At 44.2% G+C, this 23,252-nt stretch overlaps 1 protein-coding gene across 4 annotated transcripts in view; it reads left to right on the top strand.

Annotated features, from left to right (window-relative positions):
* The window catches only part of MAPK6 (mitogen-activated protein kinase 6), a 55,492-nt gene extending 53,112 nt beyond the window's left edge, over positions 1-2,380 (top strand). For all 4 annotated transcript variants that reach the window (XM_032297441.1, XM_032297438.1, XM_032297440.1 and 1 more), the window contains exon 6: positions 22-2,380. In XM_032297441.1, coding sequence (XP_032153332.1) covers positions 22-1,120 — 1,099 coding nt within the window. In that variant the 3' untranslated portion in view covers positions 1,121-2,380. The remainder of the gene's footprint in view (positions 1-21) is intronic.
* Positions 2,381-23,252: the final 20,872 nt, after the last annotated feature.

Here is a 23,252-nt window from a genome sequence, read left to right as displayed (position 1 = left end):
TGTGTATTGATTTTTTTTCAGGTACCATGATTGTCAGTTTTCAGAGCATGATTGGCCTATACATAACAACTTTGATATTGATGAAGTTCAGCTTGATCCAAGAGCTTTGTCTGATGTCACTGATGAAGAGGAAGTACAAGTTGATCCCCGAAAATATTTGGATGGAGATCGGGAAAAGTATCTGGAAGATCCTGCTTTTGATACCAATTACTCTACTGAGCCTTGTTGGCAGTACCCAGATCATCATGAAAACAAATACTGTGACCTGGAGTGTAGCCATACTTGTAACTACAAAACGAGGTCATCATCATATTTAGATAACTTAGTTTGGAGAGAGAGTGAAGTTAACCATTACTATGAACCCAAGCTTATTATAGATCTTTCCAATTGGAAAGAACAAAGCAAAGAAAAATCTGATAAGAAAGGCAAATCAAAATGTGAAAGGAATGGATTGGTTAAAGCCCAGATAGCACTAGAGGAAGCATCCCAGCAACTGGCTGGAAAAGAAAGGGAAAAGAATCAGGGATTTGATTTTGATTCCTTTATTGCAGGAACTATTCAGCTTAGTTCCCAACATGAGCCTACTGATGTTGTTGATAAATTAAATGACTTGAATAGCTCAGTGTCCCAACTAGAGTTGAAAAGTTTGATATCAAAGTCAGTAAGCCAAGAAAAACAGGAAAAAGGAATGGCAAATTTGGCTCAATTAGAAGCCTTGTACCAGTCTTCTTGGGATAGTCAGTTTGTGAGCGGGGGGGAGGACTGTTTTTTCATAAATCAGTTTTGTGAGGTAAGGAAGGATGAACAACTTGAGAAGGAAAACACTTACACTAGTTACCTGGACAAGTTCTTTAGCAGGAAAGAAGATACTGAAATGCTAGAAATGGAGCCCACAGAGGATGGGAAGCTTGGGGAGAGAGGAAATGAGGAGGGATTTCTGAACAACAGTGGGGAGTTCCTCTTTAACAAGCAGCTCGAGTCCATAGGCATCCCGCAGTTTCACAGCCCAGTCGGGTCACCACTCAAGTCCATACAGGCCACCTTAACACCTTCTGCTATGAAATCTTCCCCTCAGATTCCTCACAAAACATACAGCAGCATTCTGAAACATCTGAACTAAAACACTCAGCAGACACTTATCTTTGTATTCTTCATGAAATGTGTGTTTGTCTTTTTTTATTACTAGTGTTTAAGTCATTTTTTACTTGAATCAGATGGTGTCATTTAGTAAGAATTTTATTAGTTCTTGGTTTTTAAAATCCAGACTTTCTTTTTCTACATGTGAGATAGTTTTCATTTTAACTGGCATGTCATTTGCACACAAAAATAAAGACTAGAGTAAAATAATGCAACGCAGGAGGAGACAAAAGCAATGCACTAAGACAAAGAACATTCTCTCATAGAACAGTGATCTGTTTTACAGGAAACAAACCTTGCCTTGAAAATTACACAGTGAGACTGTACATAATTGCATGAAAATATCTATTTTTTTCCTAAGACATTTTTCATTCATGAGTATTTTCAAGTTTTTCATACTGTACACATTTCTTAAAACACATGATACCAGCAGCAACTGAAAATGAATGCCGAATTTGGTACACATGTGTTATCTACCTCAAGGTAACAAAAGTATGTGGCAAAACATATACCACCCATAGTGCTTCACAATATGCACTTCTATTTAGCCAGCGTTTATTGTAGTAAACTATTCTTAATAAGACTCATTCATTGTTTATAAATGTTCTGGTATGCATTCTTTATAGTGAAGTGTTAATACATCACATCTTATTTATTTTAGCAAATCAGTATATTTTCTGTATTTAATTATAAAAATTAACTTAGTTTTTAAAATTTATTTGCAAATACACTTTTTCCATTTGGCACTATGGTTTGTTGCCTACCTAGCTGAATATATTATGTCAGCTTATCCCAAGGCTGTCCACGTACTTAATTTACTTAAGTGTTCATTTTAAGTAACGTGCTCACTGTGTATAGGAATTTGTATTTTGGAGGTGCTTGATCTATCTACAAAGAAAAATTAATTAGGAATTACTTTATTATAAAATGCTCCTAGAAGTCTTAATTGTGTTTATTTTTTAAAAAAAAACGAATGTTAGACTTGTGTGCATGGAAGTAATTAAGGTACATCATTGTAGTTTAAAAGTTGTACATGATATAAGACATTTTGTTTTTACTGTATGTTTTTACTGAATGATCTATTCCCCATCCCAAGGCAAGCATGAATAAAATTAGGTTAAACGTAGCATGTGGCATCGCAGTCTCTTAGAATTTGTTTCATCTATTTTATTTTATTGAATACTGTCTGTATCTTTGGTTATCTTGTTTGAAGAAAAAGGACAAATAAAACATGGCCAGCAAACACGGCTCCTGTTTCACTCTTGGGTTAATGAAAATTTTCTGCTAGAATGAAAATTACTACCAGAATCACTTTGAATTATGGCCATAGATAGCTAGTCTGAAAGGCTGAGAAGATTTCAAGTCTTTTGACTTTAACCATCACACATTACAATGGAATAAGGCTTTATACATTTCAAAACTGTTAGGTAAGACGTGTGTCGAAGCTTTGAACTGCCGTCAGAAAACTTGAGAAGTATTTGCTCCATGATACATCTTTCGTTTGCTTAGGAACTTAACCTTTTACTTATCCAGCTATAAAACCATCCTCCTTTTCACCTCACTTTTCAGTGTGTCTTTCATCCTTGTTTTATACAACACCAATTCTGTTAGTATCCGCCCACCTACCTTCCCAACAACAGACTTCATCTGGATTCACAAAGCTTTTAAGATATATATTTTCTCTGCTTGAATGCTATCACGTTAAGACTTTAAACACATGCACAAATTACCTTAAAAGGACAAGCTCTGAAATGCAGTCATGAGAATTTGTAGAAAAAAATGGGACCCTTATAGTTGGAGCTGGGTGGGGTGATAAGTGCAGAGGCTTTGAGTGTCATGACAGCATGAGATGGACAGGAGGCGAAGGAAGCAACGGGCAGCAGACATTTGTCCCTGATCCTCCATTAGGACTTTTTTTTGGGGGGGGGTGGGGGTTGGGAAATAAATGTTTATTTTGAGAATAATTAGCTTCGAATCTAAAATGCTGTCTTCGCTGGAGGAGGCCTAGGATTTTTCTTACTCGGAAACTTGCTCCTGGACTTAATCTGTCACTTTTGCAGTTTAGTGGCTATCTACACGATGGACTATTGTTGGCGTTAAAAAGTGAAAACAGGCTGGGCTCTGGCTCATGCCTGTAATCCCAGCACTTTGGGAGGTCGAGGAGGGCGGATCACAAGGTCAAAAGATCGAGACCATCCTGACAAACATGGTGAAACCCTGTATCTACTAAAACACAGTTGGGAGTGGTGGCGCGCACCTGTAGTCCCAGCTACTCGGGAGGCCGAGGCAGGACAATTGTTTGAACCCAGGAGGCGGAGGTTGCAGTGAGCCGAGATCACACCACTGCACTCCAGCCTGGTGACAAGAGAGCGAGACTCTTTCAAAAAAAAAGTCAAAACATAGTCATCAAAGTAAGTAAAACGTTGAAATCCCTTATATAAAATATGTTTGCTTTAGGGTGACCCAGGCTGGGTATTAACTTGTAAAGTCAATTTCCAATTAAAAACTATATGTGCCATTTACTTTTTCCCCACCTGTAATCAAAGTATCTTTATAGGGTAATGAAGATGAAACAGAGGTTTTGCTCTGCCACCCAGGCTGAAGTGCAAAGGCATGATCACAGCTCACCGCAGCCCCGAACCTAGGCTAGAGTGATCATCCCACATCAGCCTCTTGAGTAGCTAGGAGCAGCTGGCATCTTTGTCAAAGATCACTTGGCCATATATGCGAGGATTTCTTTCTGGGTTCTCTACTCTGTTATACAATGTCCCTGTTTGTCTCTTATGACAGTTTTTGACAGTGGTTTTTTCCCGTGAGACAGGGTCTTACTCCGTGGCCCAGGCTGGAGTGCAGTGACATGGTCACAGCTCACTGTCACCTTGACCTCCTGGGCTCAGGCAATCTTGCCTAAGCTTCCTGCGTAGCTGGAGCTACAGGCATGAGCCAACATGCCCAGCTAGTTTTTAATTTTTTTCATAGTACTTTAAACTTTTTTTTTTTTTTTTTTTTTTTTTTTTTTAAGAGACAGGGTCTCCGGAACTATGTCACCCAGGCTGGTCTTGAACTCCTGGGCTCAAGCCATCGTCCTTCCTTCGCCTCCCTGTGTGCTGGAATTAGAGATGTGAGCCACTGTGCTGGACTGTAAAGCATTTTTTCTGACATGAGTATGGCCACCCCTGGTGTTTTTATCATTTGCCTGATAGCTTTAGCTTTAACTGCTACGCCACAATGTATTTTGTTAAATGACATCTTCCAAAATTGTGCTTCTACCAATATCTTTGCAGTGAGAATTCTTGTGAACATGTGTAAGAATGTCTTTACGGCAGATACCTAGGAGTGGAGTTGCTATATATCTTCAAGTCTATGAAGATGCCATATCCAAATCCAAAAGTGATTGTACTGACTCACATTTCTGCCAGCAATGCACAAGAGTTCCTATTCACCCACATGCTTCCAAACAAGAAACCAACTTTCTTCCATTGAATTAATCCTACCAGTTTTGCAATGTTCAGTTTAACTCCAGCAGGAATCAGGATTTCTAATTCCAAGCAACTGCATGGCAGGAAATTGTGACTACACCTGAGAGATCCTTATGTAGCCGCTTCAATATGAGATTGCCTTGTATCTCATTTCCTATTGCTTCAGCCACTGCAGCCTGGGAACAGAGAGCTTGAATCTTAAAGGCTGAGCCAATTATGTAATTTACACAAGGGCCCATATCTAGGCAGTAGAAGCAGAGCATGAATCAAATAGGGTTTTCAAATAAAATCCGAGCAAGTATTACCTTTGCTTCTCAGTTAAAAAACCTGCGTAGTATTGCTTATGAAATTATCATTTTATTTGCAAGTAGTGTTTTCCATTCGATGCTTTGGTGTTTTATTTTATTTTATTTTTAATTTTTGAGATGGAGTTTTGCTCTTGTCGCCCAGGCTGGAGTGATGGTGCTATCTCGGCTCACTACAACCTCCGCCTCCCAGGTTCAAGCAATTCTCCTGCCTCAGCCTCCCAAGTAGCTGGGATTAAAGGCATCCACCACCACGCCCAGCTAATTTTGTATTTTCAGTAGAGACAGGGTTTCTCCATGTTGGTCAGGCTGATCTCGAACTCCTGACCTCAAGTGATCCACCCACCTTGGCCTCCCAAAGTGCTGGGATTACAGGTGTGAGCCACTGTGCCTGGCCTGATGTGTTTTATATAGAGCACAGTTAGTGGTCTACTCAGCAAGTGGACAGTTGTCTGAACCAGTGACCTGCTCCCAGCCTTTTCAGTACCTGCTTACTATTGAATTAAAAACCAATAGAGGCTCTACCCTAAGTAGGTCCATCATGTATGTCACAGTCAATCGTAGTTTTACCTGAAGTGTGTCCACGTGAGCACTGTTTATAATAAATATCATTTAGATCCTAGCACCTTCTAAGTAGAGAAGACGACTGAATTGGAAATCAGGATATCTGAGTTCTGGACCCAGTTTTACCACTGACTCCATCACTTGGGTGTCACCATCTTGGCGAGCCTACGTTCCTTATTAAACTACAAGATGCGTATTACTCGAGCCTGACCTGGAACAACTTCAGTACCAGACCTTGTCTTATTGAATTCTAACCCATTATAATAGCATAGCGATTAGCTCTTGCCAGAATGTGCTTGCTTATAGATCTTCTATAATATCTTTATTGAACTGGGAGCATTAAATGTACCTTTTCAGCAGATTGAGAATGAAATTTTGTGTTCAGTGCACCCTTACCAGTTGACAGGTAGCGAAAAAGGCACCAGTATTGGAACTCCACGGTTGTTTGCCTTTGAAAGAGCAAAGCTCACTAAGTTCTTTTCTAGAGGATCTAGGGCAGTCTCCTTAATTAAGCCAGGTGAAGAGAAGGATCTTTGTGAGCTCTTCCAACAAAGATTCCGACATCTGCATGACAAATATCTTACAGAAGGGAAGGGTGTTTGACCATCCACGTTACAGCACTGTTGCAGTTATAATGCAGAGGCCAAACAATGAAATTCTACCGGATTTGCATGTTTATCTTAGTATAATACAGTGGGAGTGTTACAAACCTAGCTAAGCACAAGACTGACTTTCCATTACAATCGTCTGCCTCTGCGACACCTTGCCTCATTAAGTCTTAGTGCTGCTGTAGTTGGGTGAGTGGGAATGCTGGTGCCAGATCTGAGATGCTGCTCCTGGGCTCCTGGTTCAAAGTCCAGTCCAAGTCTGTTTCTTCCTGCCTAACGTAAACCACAAACTTGGATCCATGTCTGTACGTTTAGACTCTGCTTCCACCTGGACTTAGAAACCCACACCCTCCTGACTTCAACCTCTGAGGCAACCTCAGCTGCCAGCTGGGACACTGACCCTAGCAGCACTGGATAGTGGTCAGGCATGCTTCAGAGTCAGATCCAAACAGACCTTCAAAGAGTTCTCGTGCTTGCCAGCCTTGTGGCCTTGCAGAGGTCATTCGACCTTTTGATTTTCCTCATTTGTCAGGTAGAGCTAATGATACCTCATTCATGGAATTGTAAGAATTCAATGAGCTACTGTACACAAAGCCTTTTTAGCATGATGTCTGGTACTTAATAAATCACCATTGCCCTTGTCCTGTTTGAATTACTTCCCGTGCCACCCAAATTGTACTGAACACTGGATTCTGACCTTGACCCTGCCTCCAGTATTGCATTCTCCTATCAATCTAAACTTTTGGCTTTGACCTACAGCAGGGTTCTTGCTCTAGCCATAATGCCCATCAGCTCTAACCAACTTTTGGATCTAGCTTCTGGTCCTTTCTCACCAGCCAAACCGTTGCCCAAATGAATTTAATATAGCAGCTCTCAGATTCCTAAAGACAAGACTGAGCCCATCTGCACTGCTTCCCCCACCCTACCCCCCAGAACAAGCATCTTCATTTAGAAGCCAAAAGCCTTGGAGACATTTTACACTCCTTTCTCTGAAAACCCACATCTGCTCCATCAATGAATCCCATGGCCATGTCCAGAATCTGAGCAGTTTTCACCATCTCCATCACTGCCTTGTGGCCCAGCACCGCCTCCCCGCCTGCTGCACCATGCCAGTAGCCTCCTAACTGGCCACTCTGCAGTTTCCAGGCAGTCCCGCAGGGTGATCCTTGTAAATCCTAAGTCAGACCACAACACTCCTCTAGTTTCTCAAAATTTCAATGACTCCCCTCCTGAGGGTAAATACCAAGGTCTTTACCGAGGCTCACAAGGCACCTCTCCACTCCCCTCTCCTGAGCACACATGGCTCCAACAGCACTGGGCCACAGTGGCTCCCGCCTCACGGTTTCTTACATGCTCTTCTTGCTGCCTCAAAAGTTTTTGGCCCAGAGAGCTGCATCACTCCCTCCCTCCCTCATTAGAAGTCTTTGCTCAGGTATCACTTTATCACAGGGGCTGTGCCTGACCAGTGCATATAAAATAGCAGGCATCCCATCACTCATATGCCCCTACCCCGCTTGATTGTGTCTTCCAGCACATAACCAGTCTGTATCTTTATTTACAGACTGTCTTTCCCCTTTAGAATATAAGCTCCTTGAAACAGGGACTTTGGTCCTATCCCCAGCCCCTGACACAGGGCTTGGGACATGGTAAGCACACAGTATTTACCGCATGAAGCCAGAAGGAAACGAATGCTGACTGCCTCGTTTGTCAATTCCCGCTGGATTGAGGGTGCTCTGGAACAGTGACGCTCTATTGACACTGCGGGGTTTGCTTATTAGTTTTTGGGTTATAGTATTCACAGTTCTCCAACTTTGTGTTGTTTGCAAAGGGGTATCTAACTTTGGGATTCCTTAGATGTGACTCTTCTGAACTAGCAAGCTCCAAGTTGTGATTCCAAGAGCAGTTAGAAATTCTCGGAATACACAAGGCTGGTTGGGCTGGTTTATGATCCTTAATTGCATTGTCAGGTGTGGGTGCAGCTTAGGTGAACGATTATATTGCTCCTGAGTCAGCTGCTCAACTGCTTCCCTGTTCTCCTTGCTGGGATGACTGTACCTGTTAGGATTGCACAATACGCTCGTGACCCAGTTAAGACAGCACAGTTGCAGTTTGGTCTTCAACTGCCTCTGCGCTGTTGCTGTTTGTAACCCTGTCAGTCGACCCAGGCCTAGATTATACACGTAACTCAGGATCTGTGGCAACAGAAACCACCTCACAGCAGCCTTTGCAAAAACAGTCAATTTATCAGGATTCAAGGGTGATTCGTGGAGCCCAAGAACTGATTCTCAGGAAGAACCAGGCCAGGGGAGGAGGAGCGCCAGCAGCCCGAGCAGGACTCTGCATCTCATCCCTGCTCTGTTCTTTCTCAGCCAGCTGGGCTTCTGATTCTGGTAGAACCAGCCTGAGAACATCTTTTAAAAAACATTAGCTGGACATGGTGGCATACACCTATAGTCCCAGCTACTTGGAATGGGCGAGGAAAATCACTTCAGCCCAGGAGTTCAAGGTTGCAGTGAGCTATCATTGTGCCATCGTATTCCAACCTGGGTGACAGAGTGAGACCCTAATTTTAAACAAAAAATAATTTTTAAATAAACTCAGTAAATGATTTTTAAGAATTACTGTCTGCAGAATTACATGTAAGTAAGTACATATCACTGCAGCTCCAACTTCAAATGTAACCCTCCAGCTACACAGAGTTATTCTGTCTGTCCATCTTCACGCCTATTTCTCTCTCCCAATTCAAGGTTTCTCTGAAAGCAAATCATACTGCCCTCCCCAAAGTCTAGTTAGATATGTCCAGGTGACAGGGCTATGCTGAGGGTTTGCTGCTGCTGCTGCTGCTGGGAGTCAACCCTTGTTGATCAGGAGTGGAAGGCAGGTGGGGGACTTGTTTTTAGCTGGCTGTCCCCAAACGTACCTACAACACATGGCAATAAGCTCTCTCTCCCTATTTTTTTTTTTGAGACGGAGTTTCACTCATGTTACCCAGGCTGGAGTGCAATGGCGCGATCTCGGCTCACCGCAACCTCCGCCTCCTGGGTTCAGGCAATTCTCCTGCCTCAGCCTCCTAAGTATCTGGGATTACAGGCACGCACCACCATGCCCAGCTAATTTTTTTTATTTTTAGTAGAGATGGGGTTTCACCTTGTTGACCAGGATGGTCTCGATCTCTTGACCTCATGATCCACCCGCCTCGGCCTCCCAAAGTGCTGGGATTACAGGCTTGAGCCACCGCGCCCGGCCTCCTGTCTATTTTTTTTTATAGTCAGCTGTCAGACCTATCATTCTGCAGGGTACTGCTTCTCCAACAAGACCCACTGGGGTCCTCCAGGCATTGATGTTACCAGTTTGTCTTTTTTTTTTTTTTTTCCCAAGAGATGGAATCTGGCTCTGTCACCCTAGCTGGAGTGCAATGCCACGATCTTGGCTCACTGTAACCTCCGCCTCTTGGGTTCGAGCGATTCTCCTGCCTCAGCCTCCCAAGTAGCTGAGATTACAGGTATGTGCCACCACACCCCGCTAATTTTTGTATTTTTAGTAGAGACGGGCTTTCGCCATGTTGGCCTGGCTGGTCTCGAACTCCTGATCTCAAGTGATCTACCCACCTTGGCCTCCCAAAGTGCTGGGATTACAGGCGTGAGCCATTGCGCCTGGCCCCAGTTTGTCTCTCGTGGGGTTTATCAGGATAGTTTATAGCTTTATCACTTACAATCCCTTGACTTATGTATAGTGATGATTGGTTGATGATTTTTACAGCATACTTCTTCTATACTTCATGTGAATTTCATAATAATCCCATGAGGTCAGGTAGATCAGATATTATCCCCATTTGTGAGTGAAGAATACAGAAATAAATCAGGACTAGAATTCAGGCTACGAATTCTTACACAGGTGTTTTTTTCAGCTTTCTTATATGATTAAAATATGTACTCACCTGTCTGTTAGGTGTCACACCAGTAACTTTTGTTGTTATTAAATTTTAGGTTACTGATTTAGCAAAATTTAAATTAAAATTAATTTTAAAATTTATGTTTGTTTTGTTACAATAATTCTTAAAAATAATTTCATTTACTGTATTTATTTAAAAATTATTAGGGTAGGCCAGACGTGGTGGTTCACACCTGTAAACTAAGCACTTTGGAGGCCAAGGCGGGTGGATCACCTGAGGTCGAGAGTTCAAGACCAGCCTGACCAACATGGTGAAACCCCGTCTTTATATTTAAAAAAAAAAAAAAAAAAAAAAAAGTAAATAAAAATTATTAGGGTCTCACCGTGTCACCTAGATTGGAATACGATGACATGATTATAGCTCATTTCAACCTTGAACTCCTGGGCTCAAATGATTTTCCTCGCCCATTCCAAGTAGCTGGGACTATAGGCGTGTGTCACCACGCCCAGCTAATTTTTTTTAAAAGGTGTTTTGTGGGTTTTTTATGGTAGAGTCAGTGTCTCTATGTTGCTCAGGCTGGTCTCAAACTCCTACCCTTAAGCACTCCTCCTGTGTTGGCTTCCCAAGTTTTGGGATTACATATGTGAGCCACTGTGCCTGGCACTACTTAATTTCTTTATGCATCACAGTTGTGTGACTTATGATTTACCAATTATATTCTGGTTTTGGTTTATTATCTTCTAGAATGTAAGCTCCATAAGGGTAGGAATCTTTGTCAGAGTTGTTCACTGATGGACCTCAACACCTAGAACAAGGCCTACACATCATAAACCCTTGAAGATGTACTGAATCTATTTTATTTTTCTGAGATGGAGTCTCACTTTGTTGTCCAGGTTGGAGTGCAGTGGCGCATTCTTGGCTCATTGCAACCTCCACCTCTCAGGCTGAAGCGATCCTCCCACCTCAGCCTCCCAAGAAACTGGGACCACAGCTGCCCGCCACCACGCCTGGCTAATTTTTGTATTTTTAGTAGAGACGGAGTTTTGCCATGTTGGCCAGGCTGGTCTTGAACTCCTGACTTTAAGTGATCCACTGTAATCTCAGCCTTGGCCTCCCAAAGTGCTGAGATTACAGGCAGGAGCCAGCATGCCTGGTCTACTTCCCTATCAGAAAACCCCACCATTCATTCCAGGTAATCATATTCATCCTTAGGTGGTGTTCCTATTTTATACATATATGTGCATCAATATATACATATGTGTGTATATACACACATGTACAGACCATACACACTTTGCAGAGTTTATAAAAGGGTTGTTTTTCAAAAATGAGAATGTTGGAATAAACATTCTTGTGCATATTACTTTAAGACAAAGAACCTGCCTGAGTCATTGATTTAGCTGCCTTCATGCTCAACAGGAGAAAAGACAAAGAAATTCTAAGACTTCGAACAAACGTTAATTTATGTACCATCTGCATTCAGATGTTATTAGAATTCTACTGTCCATAATGGTCAATTAGCATAAAAGAACTATAGAGGTTCAAGTCCATGTTTCACAAAATATACATTAAAGTTTGAAGTTACATCTCAGAGAAGACTTACAAGGATGCTTACATGATACTAAATATGTGACTCAGGGTGTTTCACTTTTATAAATGTTTCCAACAGCAACTCCTTTAGCACTATCTTCTACATGGCTTCGTTGTTTACAATCTGCCTCCTGCACCCCTGCATCACCAGGCCTTTCTTTATCTGTCCAGCTGCTGAGCAGAGAAGCATGAGGACATTTATTTCTAAATTTTTAAAAATAGGGCTGGTGTGGTGGCTCACACCTGTAATCCCAGCACATTGGGAGGCTGAGGTGAGCAGATCACCTGAGGTCAGGAGTTTGAGACCAGCCTGGGCAACATGGCAAAACCCTATCTCTACTAAAAATACAAAAAATAGCCGGAGGTGGTGGCAGGCACCTATAATCCCAGCTACTCAGGAGGCTGAGGCAGGAGAATCTCATGAAACCAGGACATGGAGTTTGCAGTGAGCCTAGATTGCCCCACAGCACTCCAGCCTGGCAAACAAGAGTGAAACTCTATAATAAATGAATGAATGAATGAATGAATGAATGAGTGAGTGAATGCTCATTGTTGAGAAACTAGAAAATGCAGGTAAGCAAGTGGGAAAAATTCCCCAGAATCCCATTACCTGGGTATGATCACTATTAATTACTATTAATTATTTTGGGCCTTTCCTCTTCCCCCCACTCCCTCCAAGCTAACTGCTTTATTTTTTTATATTTAGAAAAGTGAAAATAATTCAAAGATACATAAAATAATTTCCTCTTTTCCCTCTCTTTATATTCTCTCCCATCCAAATATCCCTATCTCCTCTGGTAACCAATATTAATAGTTTATTATACACTTATCCAGAATTTTTCAAATGTATATACAAATATATGTACTTGTAATTGGGTTATTCTGCATACAGTTCTGTAACTTTCTTTTCTCACAATACATTTCAAGCATCTTTCTATGTTGGTAGTAATTGACTCGGCTGTTTGTAATGCCCGCAGAGTATATAATTATGAGGATACATCATCATTTGTAGAACCAATTTCCTATGAATGGACATTGTTTACTATCACAAGCAACACTGTAATAAACATTCTTTGTGTGTCGTTGAGCCATTTCTGAGGATACGCTTTCAGAAGCAGAAACTCTGAAACAGAGTAGGTTTATGCTGAACATTTCAGTGGATCTCCCACGGGCTTTTAGCCTGTCTGCCCCAGTGCACCACGTGGGTTTTCAGCAGGTGCTTCTGACCCAGGCTGCGTCATACCCATCGGAAACGTTGTGCATCTCACTCTTAGACACCAAATTGCCCTACAATGGCTGCACCAATTTTTATTCACAAACAGTCTGTTTCTCTACCCAGGCACCCACCTTTCCTCACTCTACCCAGCGCTGCATATTATCAGAGAGTTCATCTTTTTCATAATGATTTTAAAGAACACTCTTGCTGGGTGCAGTGCCTCATGCCTGTAATCCCAGCACTTTGGGAGGCTGAGGCAGGCGGATGACGAGTTTAGGAGTTCGAGATCAGCCTGGCCAACAGGGTGAAACCCCATCTCTATTTAAAAAATACAAAAATTAGCCGGGTGTGGTGGTGCGCACCTGTAGTCCCAGCTACTTGGAAGGCTGAGGCAGGAGAATCGCTGGAACCTGGGAGGTAGAAGTTGCAGTGATCCAAGATTGGGCCACTGTACTCCAGGCTGGGTGACAGCGCAAGATCCTGTCTCAAAAAAAAAAAAAGAAAAAAGAAAAAAGAAAAAGAAAAAAGAACACTCTCTAAATATGTCACACAGGTTGTAAAAGTCCATGATATCTATTTTTTCTTGTGTCTTTTCACGTAGATCTTTAGTTTCAACGTAGCTCAATCTGCTAATATTGACTTTTATGTAGTCTAGGTTTGGTATCATACTTGGGATGGCCTTCCACATACCAAAATTATTGAACTAGTCTTCCACATTTAATGTTTCAGATTTATATCTGTAATCCACTTCAGATTTATTTATTTATTTTTGAGACAGAGTCTCGCTCTGTCACCCAGGCTGGAATGCAGCAGCACAATCTTGGCTCACAACAACCTCTGCCTCTGGGGTTCAAGCGATTCTTCTGCCTCAGCCTTTCAAATAGCTGTGATTACAGGCATGTGCCACCACACCCAGTTTATTTTTATATTTTTAGTAGAGACAGGGTTTTACCATGTTGGCCTAGTCTCAAACTCCTGGCCTCAAGTGATTCACCCACTTTAACTGCTGGGATTACAGGCGTGAGCCACTGTGCCTGGCCCACTTCAGATTTATTTAGTAGGTTAATTTTGGTATAATGCATATACCATACAATTTGCCCTTAAGAAAGTGCACAGTGACATACTCTTTATTAACAAGGTTGTACAACCATCACCACACTCTCTGATCTCAGAAAACTTTTATGTCCCCTAAAAGAAACCCTGTCCCCATAGGCAGTGAGATGACTACTCTTCAATCCATCCCCTGGATCCAGTGGTCCTGGGTCCCTGCCTCTAGTTTCTCTCTGGACTTTGAAGTCTGCTTGCCCTGCCACGTCTACCCATCTTCCCTGCCCCTCCCTGCTTTTGTGTTCTTCTCAGACCTTGGACTTGGCTTTTTAATGCACATTACAGTGTCCACTCCTCCGCTCCACCCTCGGGAGCAGTGAGTCCTGGAGGCTGCTTTTCTTTCAGATCCAGGACACCGACTATACTCATCAGCAACTCGTCAGCCTCTAAATGCGTGTTTCTGCTTATCCCTGAGCCACTCCTCCTGACTCATCCCACAACTGCTCACAATTCAGTCTGAACATGTCTCATTCAGCCGTGAGACCCAGGAGACAAGGCCCTCTGCTTGATTCTGTATTCCCCTGCCCCGGATATGACTGTATATAACAGATGCATGGGAAGAAAAGAGGTGGTTAAAAGCAAGAGTGAGTGGTGAGAAGGAACCAGGACTGACCCCTGTAGGTCACTAACAGTAGAGGCCAGAGACGGGAGGCACAGCCAGCAAGGGAAGCCGAGACGGAGTGATCAGAGAGGTAGACAGAAAACTGAAGAAAGGGGGCCTCAGAAATCAAGAGACAAAAGGGCTTCAGCCTGGAGGGGGAGGCCAGCAGGATCAAATGCTGCAGAGAGATTCACATACAAGGCAGACCGAGATGTTCACAATGGACTTGGCAACAGAAAGGTCACTGGTGACTTTAGCAAACTTCTATATCCATCCTCAGCTAACTCCACTATTTAATATCCTTTAAGGCTCCCCAGTGCCCTTCCAATAGAGCATCCCTCGTTCCACCATCATCTCTTACCACTTGCATACAGTCACCCCAGGCTCCAGATAAACTGAACCACTTGCATGGACAGATGGCCCCTTCTCTCTTGCTCCCACACTGTCCCCTCTGCATGGAACCCTTTCCTCTCTAACTTTCAAACAACCTTCCTGACTAGCTCAAGTGCCATGTCCTCCAGGAAGCCCTCCCTGACCTCTCAGATTGGGTTGGGTGTTTCTCTTCCCATAGCATCTCGTGTTGTACAAGATAAATTTTCCCCTGGGCGTATGTCTAATCCAGCTTTGTTTTACAGTCATCTGGCCAGGGCCTGCCTCCCCGAACCCGGTTTTCCCAGGCATGCAGCGAAGCAAGCCTCGGTAGTGGAGGTCGGGAGTGCGTCCAGCTTCCTTCAGACAAGGAGGAACTTGTAAGCCAAACTGGCTGTGAGCCACAGACTTCTCTTTGGATTCACGTAGGTCAGGTTTGCTAAGAGATCTGGGCCAGGAGTGCAATTTCTGGTACTTGGGGTCAATTCCTGGCACTAGTCCTTGGGGTCATTAGGTTGCAAAATCCCAGGTGCCATCAGATTGGTTGCTTTTCCCAGCACTGTCTATGCTTCCCACACACACCCAGCCTTGCCATCTCTCCACCTCTACCTGCTCTCCTGCCCCAGGTCCCTTCCCTCCTCATGCACTCATCTTCCAAGCATCTGAGGACTTCTCACCGACTGGCATTTGCTTCTGCATGTATTGGTCTCCCTGGGATCTTCCCTTGCCCCCCAGGTCTTTGCACTGTACACGGGTAACCCCGAGTCTGGCCTCTCTGGTTAGATGTGAACTCCCCGCATGGGGGAGGAGAACATCTTCCTCCTTGCATTTGCAGAGTGCAAGCCTCCTACACGATACTGGCTGAGTTCAGGGAACACTGATTTGTATGTTATCAGAGACCAAAGAGGCAGGCATTAGAGGGCCCAAAGCTTTCAAACCACTTTGAGTGTGGCTCTTAGACACACTGGGGGAGTTACATGGAAGATGTACGCATGGCACACCCCTTCCCTAAAACCCCACTCCTAAACTCAGGGCTCAGCCCCCTCCTTGACCGAAAGCCAGGCGCCCCCTTGTGGAAGAACATCTTCTGCTCACAGAGGCCAAGCACACACTCCTCGCCTGCAAACCTTACATGCTGCCCCTTGCAGAAAACCCTTCTGGGGATTAGAGAGTACATCTGCTCTGCTTTTAGAAACATAATAGGTAATAATGCATATACTTTATTTCCAGAGAAGAAAACTGTGCCTACTGATGTCATAAAATTTACCAAGTGAGGCAAATTATTAAAAAGATCCCATTTTTAAAAGTCACCACAATCCTACCTTCCATAGATAGCCACTGCTGACATTTTGGTGTTTTTTCTAGCCCTTTTCTATGAAAAGATATGAAATAGGTAAAGAATATACATATGAGTATGCATAACTTACAAGTTACAATATTCATTTGGCAGCTGAGGCCATGTCTCCTCCAGACGGTGGCTGAGCCCTCTGGCCTTGAGCACCCCCTTGCCCTACTGGGCCCGAAGCCTGCCCTCCCCTCACCCCTTGGTGCCCCAGCCTCCCTGTCCTATGCTAGTTTTGTTTTTTTTCAACACTTATCACCTTTCCCCTCTACAATTTCCTTATGTATCGTGTTTACTGTTCGTCTCTCCATCACCCCTCAATATAAGCACCAGGAAGGCAGGATCCTTGTCAGTTTCGTTCTGTGATGCATCCCAAACACCTAGAACAGCTCAAAGCACACAGTAGGTACTAAATAAGCATTTGTGAGAAGATGAGTTAGGATTATATAAATCTTCTATTTTTCATCATTAAAAAGTATTTGTAAACCTATGTCATCAATAAGAGTGTATAATATTCCATACTTTGGTGGCATCACAATTTTATCATTCCCCACTTCACTATAATTTTGCGTATTAATCTCAATATCCATCACGTATCTACCTACCTACCATCTACCTCTCTACGATCCTAGCTCTGACCAGTGAAAAGGCCTACATATGTAAAGGGCTAATAAATCCTCATTTCTCATTTAAAAAATGCCTTCTAATAATTGATCTTAAAACCTCATTTCTCATTCTCTATGGCATTTTCTTTCTAGCTGCGTTCTCCTGGAAACCTGATCAGGGTGGAACGTCGGTTGTGTTACCAGGCAACAATGCTCGCGGTAAAAATGATCCACTGCCTCTGGACAGCGAGGGCCGTGAATGAATCATAAGTACCTGGTGGGAAGCTGTGGCTCTGGAGTTGAGTATTGACTCTTGGAAGTGGGCATGCCCCTTGAGGAGACGAAGAATCTATACCCATGAGACCATTACTAGAAATATCAGTTTCTCATTGGAATAGAAGGCTTTAATTTGCTGTTTATGTGACATTTCAGTTTATCTAGGGATCCTGGGTTTTTTTTTTTTTTTTTTTTTTTTTTTTTTTTTTTTGAGACAGAGTCTTGCTTTGTCACCAAGACTGGAGTGCAGTGGCTTCAGCTCACACAACTCTGCCTCCCGGGTTCAAGCGATTCTCCCACCTCAGCTGCCCAAGTAGCTGGGACTACAGGTGTGTGCCACCATGCCCAGCTAATTTTTGTATTTTTAGTAGAGACGAGGTTTCACCATGTTGGTCAGGCTGGTCTCAAACTCCTGACTTTGTGATCCACCTGCCTCAGCCTCCCAAAATGCTGGGATGACAGGCATGAGCTGCTGCGCCTGGCCCGGGTATCCTATATTTTATCTGGCAACCCTACTTGGGGGAAAGGAGCTAGAGAGACACCTGCCATTAAGCATCTGGCATGCTGTTTCATGCCTTTGTATCCTTATTCTAAATGAAGTTAGGCTTGGGCATGGTGGCTCACACCTGTAATCCCAACACTTTGAGAAGCTGAGGCAGGTGAATCACCTGAGGTCAGTAGTTCCAGACCAGCTTGGCCAGCATGATGAAACCCTGTCTTTACTAAAAAAATCAGCTGGGCATGGTGGTAGATGCCTGTAATCCCAGTACTCTGGAGGCTGAGGCAGGAGAATCACTGGAACCCGGGAGGTGGAGTTTGCAGCGAGCCAAGATTGTGCCATTGCACTCCAGCCTGGACCACAAGAGCAAAACTCCATCTCAAAATAAATAAAGTCACAGCCAAGCATGTCCTGTTATAGTCATGAGAATCCAAGTGTCTAACAGCCAATGAGAAGAACTCCAAAGTGGGCATCGTCACCTAGAAACAGTGCCCATCCTAGGAACAGCAGCACCCCAAGAACCCAGATTATGCCCTGTAAGTACTATTTCCCATTGAAAGGAAACAGCTGATTCTAGTTTCGGGGAGCAAAGGTGTGGGATGAATCTGGACATCCTGTCATACCAAAAAGCAAGCAACATACTGAAGACCACTGTGCTCACATCGGAGGACTCAGGCACTTGCCTGGAGGGCCTGAGCTTCACTCACAGGAGAGATGGGGAGGGACTGTGGGTAGCGATGTAACAAGACTGGCTGTAAATTGATGATGCTTTAAGCTGGCTAATGGGTATTTGAGGGATTCACTATGTTATTTTCTCTAAGTTTGCTTTTTTGAAATGGTTCATAATAAAAGTCTAAAAATATTAAAATAAGAAGTGGCTGTACCAATTTCCATTCCCTCCAGCAGAGGCGTAAAATCATAATGATAATTGTAAATGGCTATGTGAAGTTGAAGTACTGAGTCATTTATACAGCCTATAAATATTTAAATACATATGCATATATATAAACTTAGACAGAGTCTTGCTCTGTCACTCAGGCTGGAGTGATGTGGTGTGATCTCAGCTCACTGCAAGCTCTGCCTCCCGGGTTCAAGCAATTCTCCTGCCTCAGCTTCCCGAATAGCTGGGATTATAGGCATCTGCCACCACGCCGGGCTACTTTTTATATTTTTAGTAGAGATGGGGTTTCACCATGTTGCTCAGGCTGGTCCTGAACTCCTGACCTCAAGTGATCCACCTGCCTTGGCCTCCCAAAGTGTTGGGATTACAGGCATTAGCCACTGCACCAGGCCTGTATTTTAAATATATGTTACAGATATGCTGTTATATAAGCTGGGAATTTGAAACGTTTGGGCATAAAGAAGACTGAGTTGTAAAAAAAAAAATTACAAGGACCTAATTGTACGTATGTGTAAATGAATAAGTAATTGAAATCTCTAGCTTCAACAGAGGAAGAGTTCAGATTGAGAGATAATTTAAATTCTGCTCAAAGGAGGAAGCACACCAGCAATCTCGAGATGCCCACGTGCCTCTGGGCTCCACTGTTCTCTCCTACAGGAGCAGAAAAGCAGCAAACCAAGCATGCTGGATTCCCAGAAGACCAATGCTGAGTCTAGAGACAAAGGCAGCCTTTCTGCCACTGCATATCCAGGGCTCCTGGGGACCGGTGAGTGCTCTACCTCACTGCAGGCAACAGCCTAGGGTGCATTACCCATCGCACACAGAGAACCAGAGTTACTGGGAAGTTCTGTTTGAGAGCTGCTTCTCATCTCTACAGCTCCCAGCAGCAGGTTGCATTGGGAGAGCAGGGCTGTGTGTGAGTGCCCCTCATCAGGCAGCATAGATGCCTGGCATGACCCAGACTGTGCCAGGTAACCAGGCTGCATTTAACCCATGGGATACTCCCTCCCTCCCGACGTTCCCTCTATCTTTTGGCCGCTTTTGAAAATCCAGCCTACCACCCCTCCCACCTCCTGCTGCAGCCGGCTGTGAGCCTCCGCAGAAGGGTCTTGGTAACTGCAGGCCTCCCAGTGCAACTGCCGACCTTGAGGGTTTGCTGTTACTGGAAGGCAGCTTTAAAAAGATAAATAGCTGTGGTAAAGACTGCACTTGTGAGAGATGTCAAACCACCCAATACCCAACTTCTCTCTCCTGACAAACTGATTTTTTGAGATGGAATCTCACTGTGTGAGATTCTTTTCTCAGTTTTTCCCCCTCAGATGACATGATTGCACACATGACATCCACGAACTCAAAGCTCTCATCCCCAGATAAACATTGAATTCAGCCAAACATTGGTCAACCACCTACTCCCAGCAGAAATGTATGTTAGGAAGATATTTCGCTGCAAGTAACAGAAAAAAAAAAAAAAAAAAAACCAGCCTGCCTAGAGCCTTATTAAAAATGAATCTCACCCAAAGAAGAGATTCGTTTTTCTTATGTGGTGAAAATTTAGGAGACACGCAGCTTCTGGTGTTGGTTCAGTGGCTAAAAAATATACATATCAGGGACAATATCTGTGATAATTTTACCTTTCCCTTATGGGTTCAAGGTAACTATGATAGTTACATATTCATACTATGTATCTGTTACTATCACATTTATTACATGCTATTACACTCCAGCCCAGGATGCAGTGCAATGGTGCGATCTCAGCTCACTGCAACCTCCACCTCCCAAGTTCAAGTGATTCTCCTGCTTCAGCCTCCTAAGTAGCTGGGATTACAGGCATCCATTATCATGCCCTGCTACTTTTTGTGTTTTTGTAGAGATGGGATTTCACCATGTTGGCCAGGCTGGTCTTGAACTCTTGACCTCAGGTGATCCACCCGCCTCAGCCTCCCAAAGTGCTCGGATTACAGGTGTGAGCCACCACACCCAGACTTGACAACTGATTCTAAGAAATGCTCTTCTCCCCTTGAATAGATGGTCTGTCTCCACTGGAGGAAAGTCTAGTTTCTAAAGGTACATGAATGACACAATCCTGTGGGTGGGGGTAATGGCCCTCATCTCTCTTTTTATTATTTATTTATTTTTGAGACAGAGTCTCGCTCTGTTGCCAGGCTGGAGTGTAGTGGTGCAATATCGGTTCACTGCAACCTCTGCCTCCCGGATTCAAGAGATTCCCCTGCCTCAGCCTTTCTAGTAGCTGAGACTACAAGCCATGCACCACCATGCCTGGGTAATTGTGTGTGTGTGTGTGTGTGTGTGTGTGTGTGTGTGTGTGTGTGTGTGTTTCAGTAGAGACAGGGTTTCACCATGTTGGCCAGGATGGTCTCGATCTCCTGACCTTGTAATCCACCCACCTCAGCCCCCCAAAGTGTTGGGATTACAGGTGTAAGCCACTGCGCCTGGCCAGTCCTTGTCTCTTTTTATCTGACCTGATTTTTCAGTAGGAAACCAACTTCTTAGCCAGATTGGGCCTTTTCTGAATGTGCAATGGGTGCTAAATACATATCTTTTAAATCAAATTTCCTCTGGCTCTAGCTGCTGGATTTTTTGGGGCAATGAAAACATATAATTACAATCATGCTGAACTGCATTTGTTTCTAGAAAGCTTCAATGTTGGATCTTCAGAATAAAATAAGCTTTATTTTTTATGCATTCTTTTGCTCCGTGAAAACATTCATTCCAGGATGATCTACTTCAGGAGCACAGATTACAGGGTGATTATTACTTTGGTTCAACATATGTAACAGGGAAGCAGCACACACACAGATACAACTGTGCCCGAGAGAAAACCTCTCCCAGTCCGCATAGGTCTTTTCTCTCTCCTGCTTTAACAGATGCCTCTCCTTGTTGTCCAAATACAATAAAACTCTAAGCTTCTAAAGGGAAAACAGGGCGCTGAGTGAGGTGAGGTTTCAGGTGCTCTTTCATTGCCCGGATGCTGACATTTTCCCAGTCTCCCCAAGCTCCTCTGGTATCTTCATTTGTTTGCCTTAAAAGTTCTTCTTGGTTTTCCTAATCCCTTTCTACAGACATTCTGAAGACACCAAGAGAGACCTGGGCACACTCTTTTCTGTTTTTCCCCCTCAGAGATGACATGATTGACACATGACATCCATGAGCTCAAAGCTCTCATTCCCAGATAAACATTGAATTCAGCCAAGCATTGGTCAACCACCTACTCCCAGCAGAAATGTATGTTAGGAAGATATTTCGCTGCAAGTAACAAAAAAAAAAAAATCAGCCTGCCTAGAGCCTTATTAAAAATGAATCTCAGGGAGATCCAAGATGGCCGTTTAGGAACAGCTCAGGATCGCAGCTCCCAGTGAAAGCGCAGAGGGTGAGTGGACGCCGCGTTTTTATTGCCCACAGACTAGGAAATTCCCGGGCAGAGGAGCTCCACGGTTGCCAGCGCGGCTGTTTCGGCCAGCGCGGCTGTGCCGGCTGGTGCCGCTGCTTTGCCCCGTGCGGCTGCTTTGTCGGCGCCCCGGAGCCGCGGTTCTCCGTACAAAATACACCTGTCCGGGTGCCCTTTTGGCTGGCGATTGGAGCCACGGGAAGTCGCCCATATGCTGGTTCAAAAAGGGGACTGAGCAGAGAACCAGGACAGTAGATTCCAGGGCAAAAAAAAAAAAAGAAAAAAAAGCGCCACAAACCTCAGTGCCGCTGTTTAAGCCAGCGCAGTGAGTGGCCGCAGGGGAAAACAAACAGACCCCGGCGCCTCTTCAACAGGCGACTGGAACACCAACTTAAAAAAGGCTCTGAGGCAGGTACCCAGGCGATCAGGCTCGGCTGGTCCCACCCCCACAAAAGAACAGCAACAAGAAACTCTGGATTGAGACTTTCACAGCAAGCGCAGCTGAACCCGGGACAGTCCAGCTCTGTGGGGGAGGGGCGTCCGCCATTACCGTGGCAGCCCGCCGTTGCCAAGGCAACCCGCCATTGCTGAGGCAGCCCGCCGTTGCCAAGGCAACACGCCACAGCAGAGACTCCGCCCCAACAGAGGCGGGCCACCATCGCCAAAGCAGTTCTAACTACACCCATATAAACAGGACTGCAGAGAAGTTCACTCGGCAGCGGGGCGCAGCCCACAGCAGCTCAGCAAAGCTGCTATAGGCCGACAGTGACTAGGCTGCCTCCTTGCTGGGCTGGGCAGGTCTGAAGGAAAAAAAGAAAAAAAAAAAAAAAAAAGAAGGCAGCAGCATAACAGAAACTCATAAATAAAGCCCTAAATCCCTGGGACAGAGCACCTGGGAACAAAAAGCAGTTTATGAGTTCAGCTGCAGCAGACCTAAAAGTACCTGCCCAGCAGCTCTGAATGAACAACAACAGAGCTCACAGCTCACCATTTGAGCTCCTATAAAGAAAAGACCGTCTCCTCAAGCAGCTCCCTGACCCCTATATATCCAAAAAGACACCTCATAGAGGAGAGATCAGATTGACACTAGGCGGGTATCCTTCTGGGACAAAGATAGAAGAAGAAGAAAACTGGTAACAACCCTTGCTGTTCAACAGCTGCTGCAGGTGAACCCCAGGCAAGCAGGGCCTGGAGTGAACCTCAGCAGACCTACAGCAGAGGGGCCAGACTGTCAGAAGGAAAACCAAGAAGCAGAAACAACCTCATCATCAACAAACAGAACGTCAATCTGAAAGATTTGAGACCCAATCTGAAAGCCAGCAACTACAAAGTTGACAGGTGGATAAATCCTTAAG

The sequence above is a fragment of the Sapajus apella genome, unplaced genomic scaffold (genome assembly GCF_009761245.1).
Source record: "Sapajus apella isolate SASKATOON/1434 unplaced genomic scaffold, GSC_monkey_1.0 scaffold37, whole genome shotgun sequence".
NCBI classification, from domain to species: domain Eukaryota; kingdom Metazoa; phylum Chordata; class Mammalia; order Primates; family Cebidae; genus Sapajus; species Sapajus apella.
This window is presented reverse-complemented; position numbering and strand designations above follow the sequence as displayed.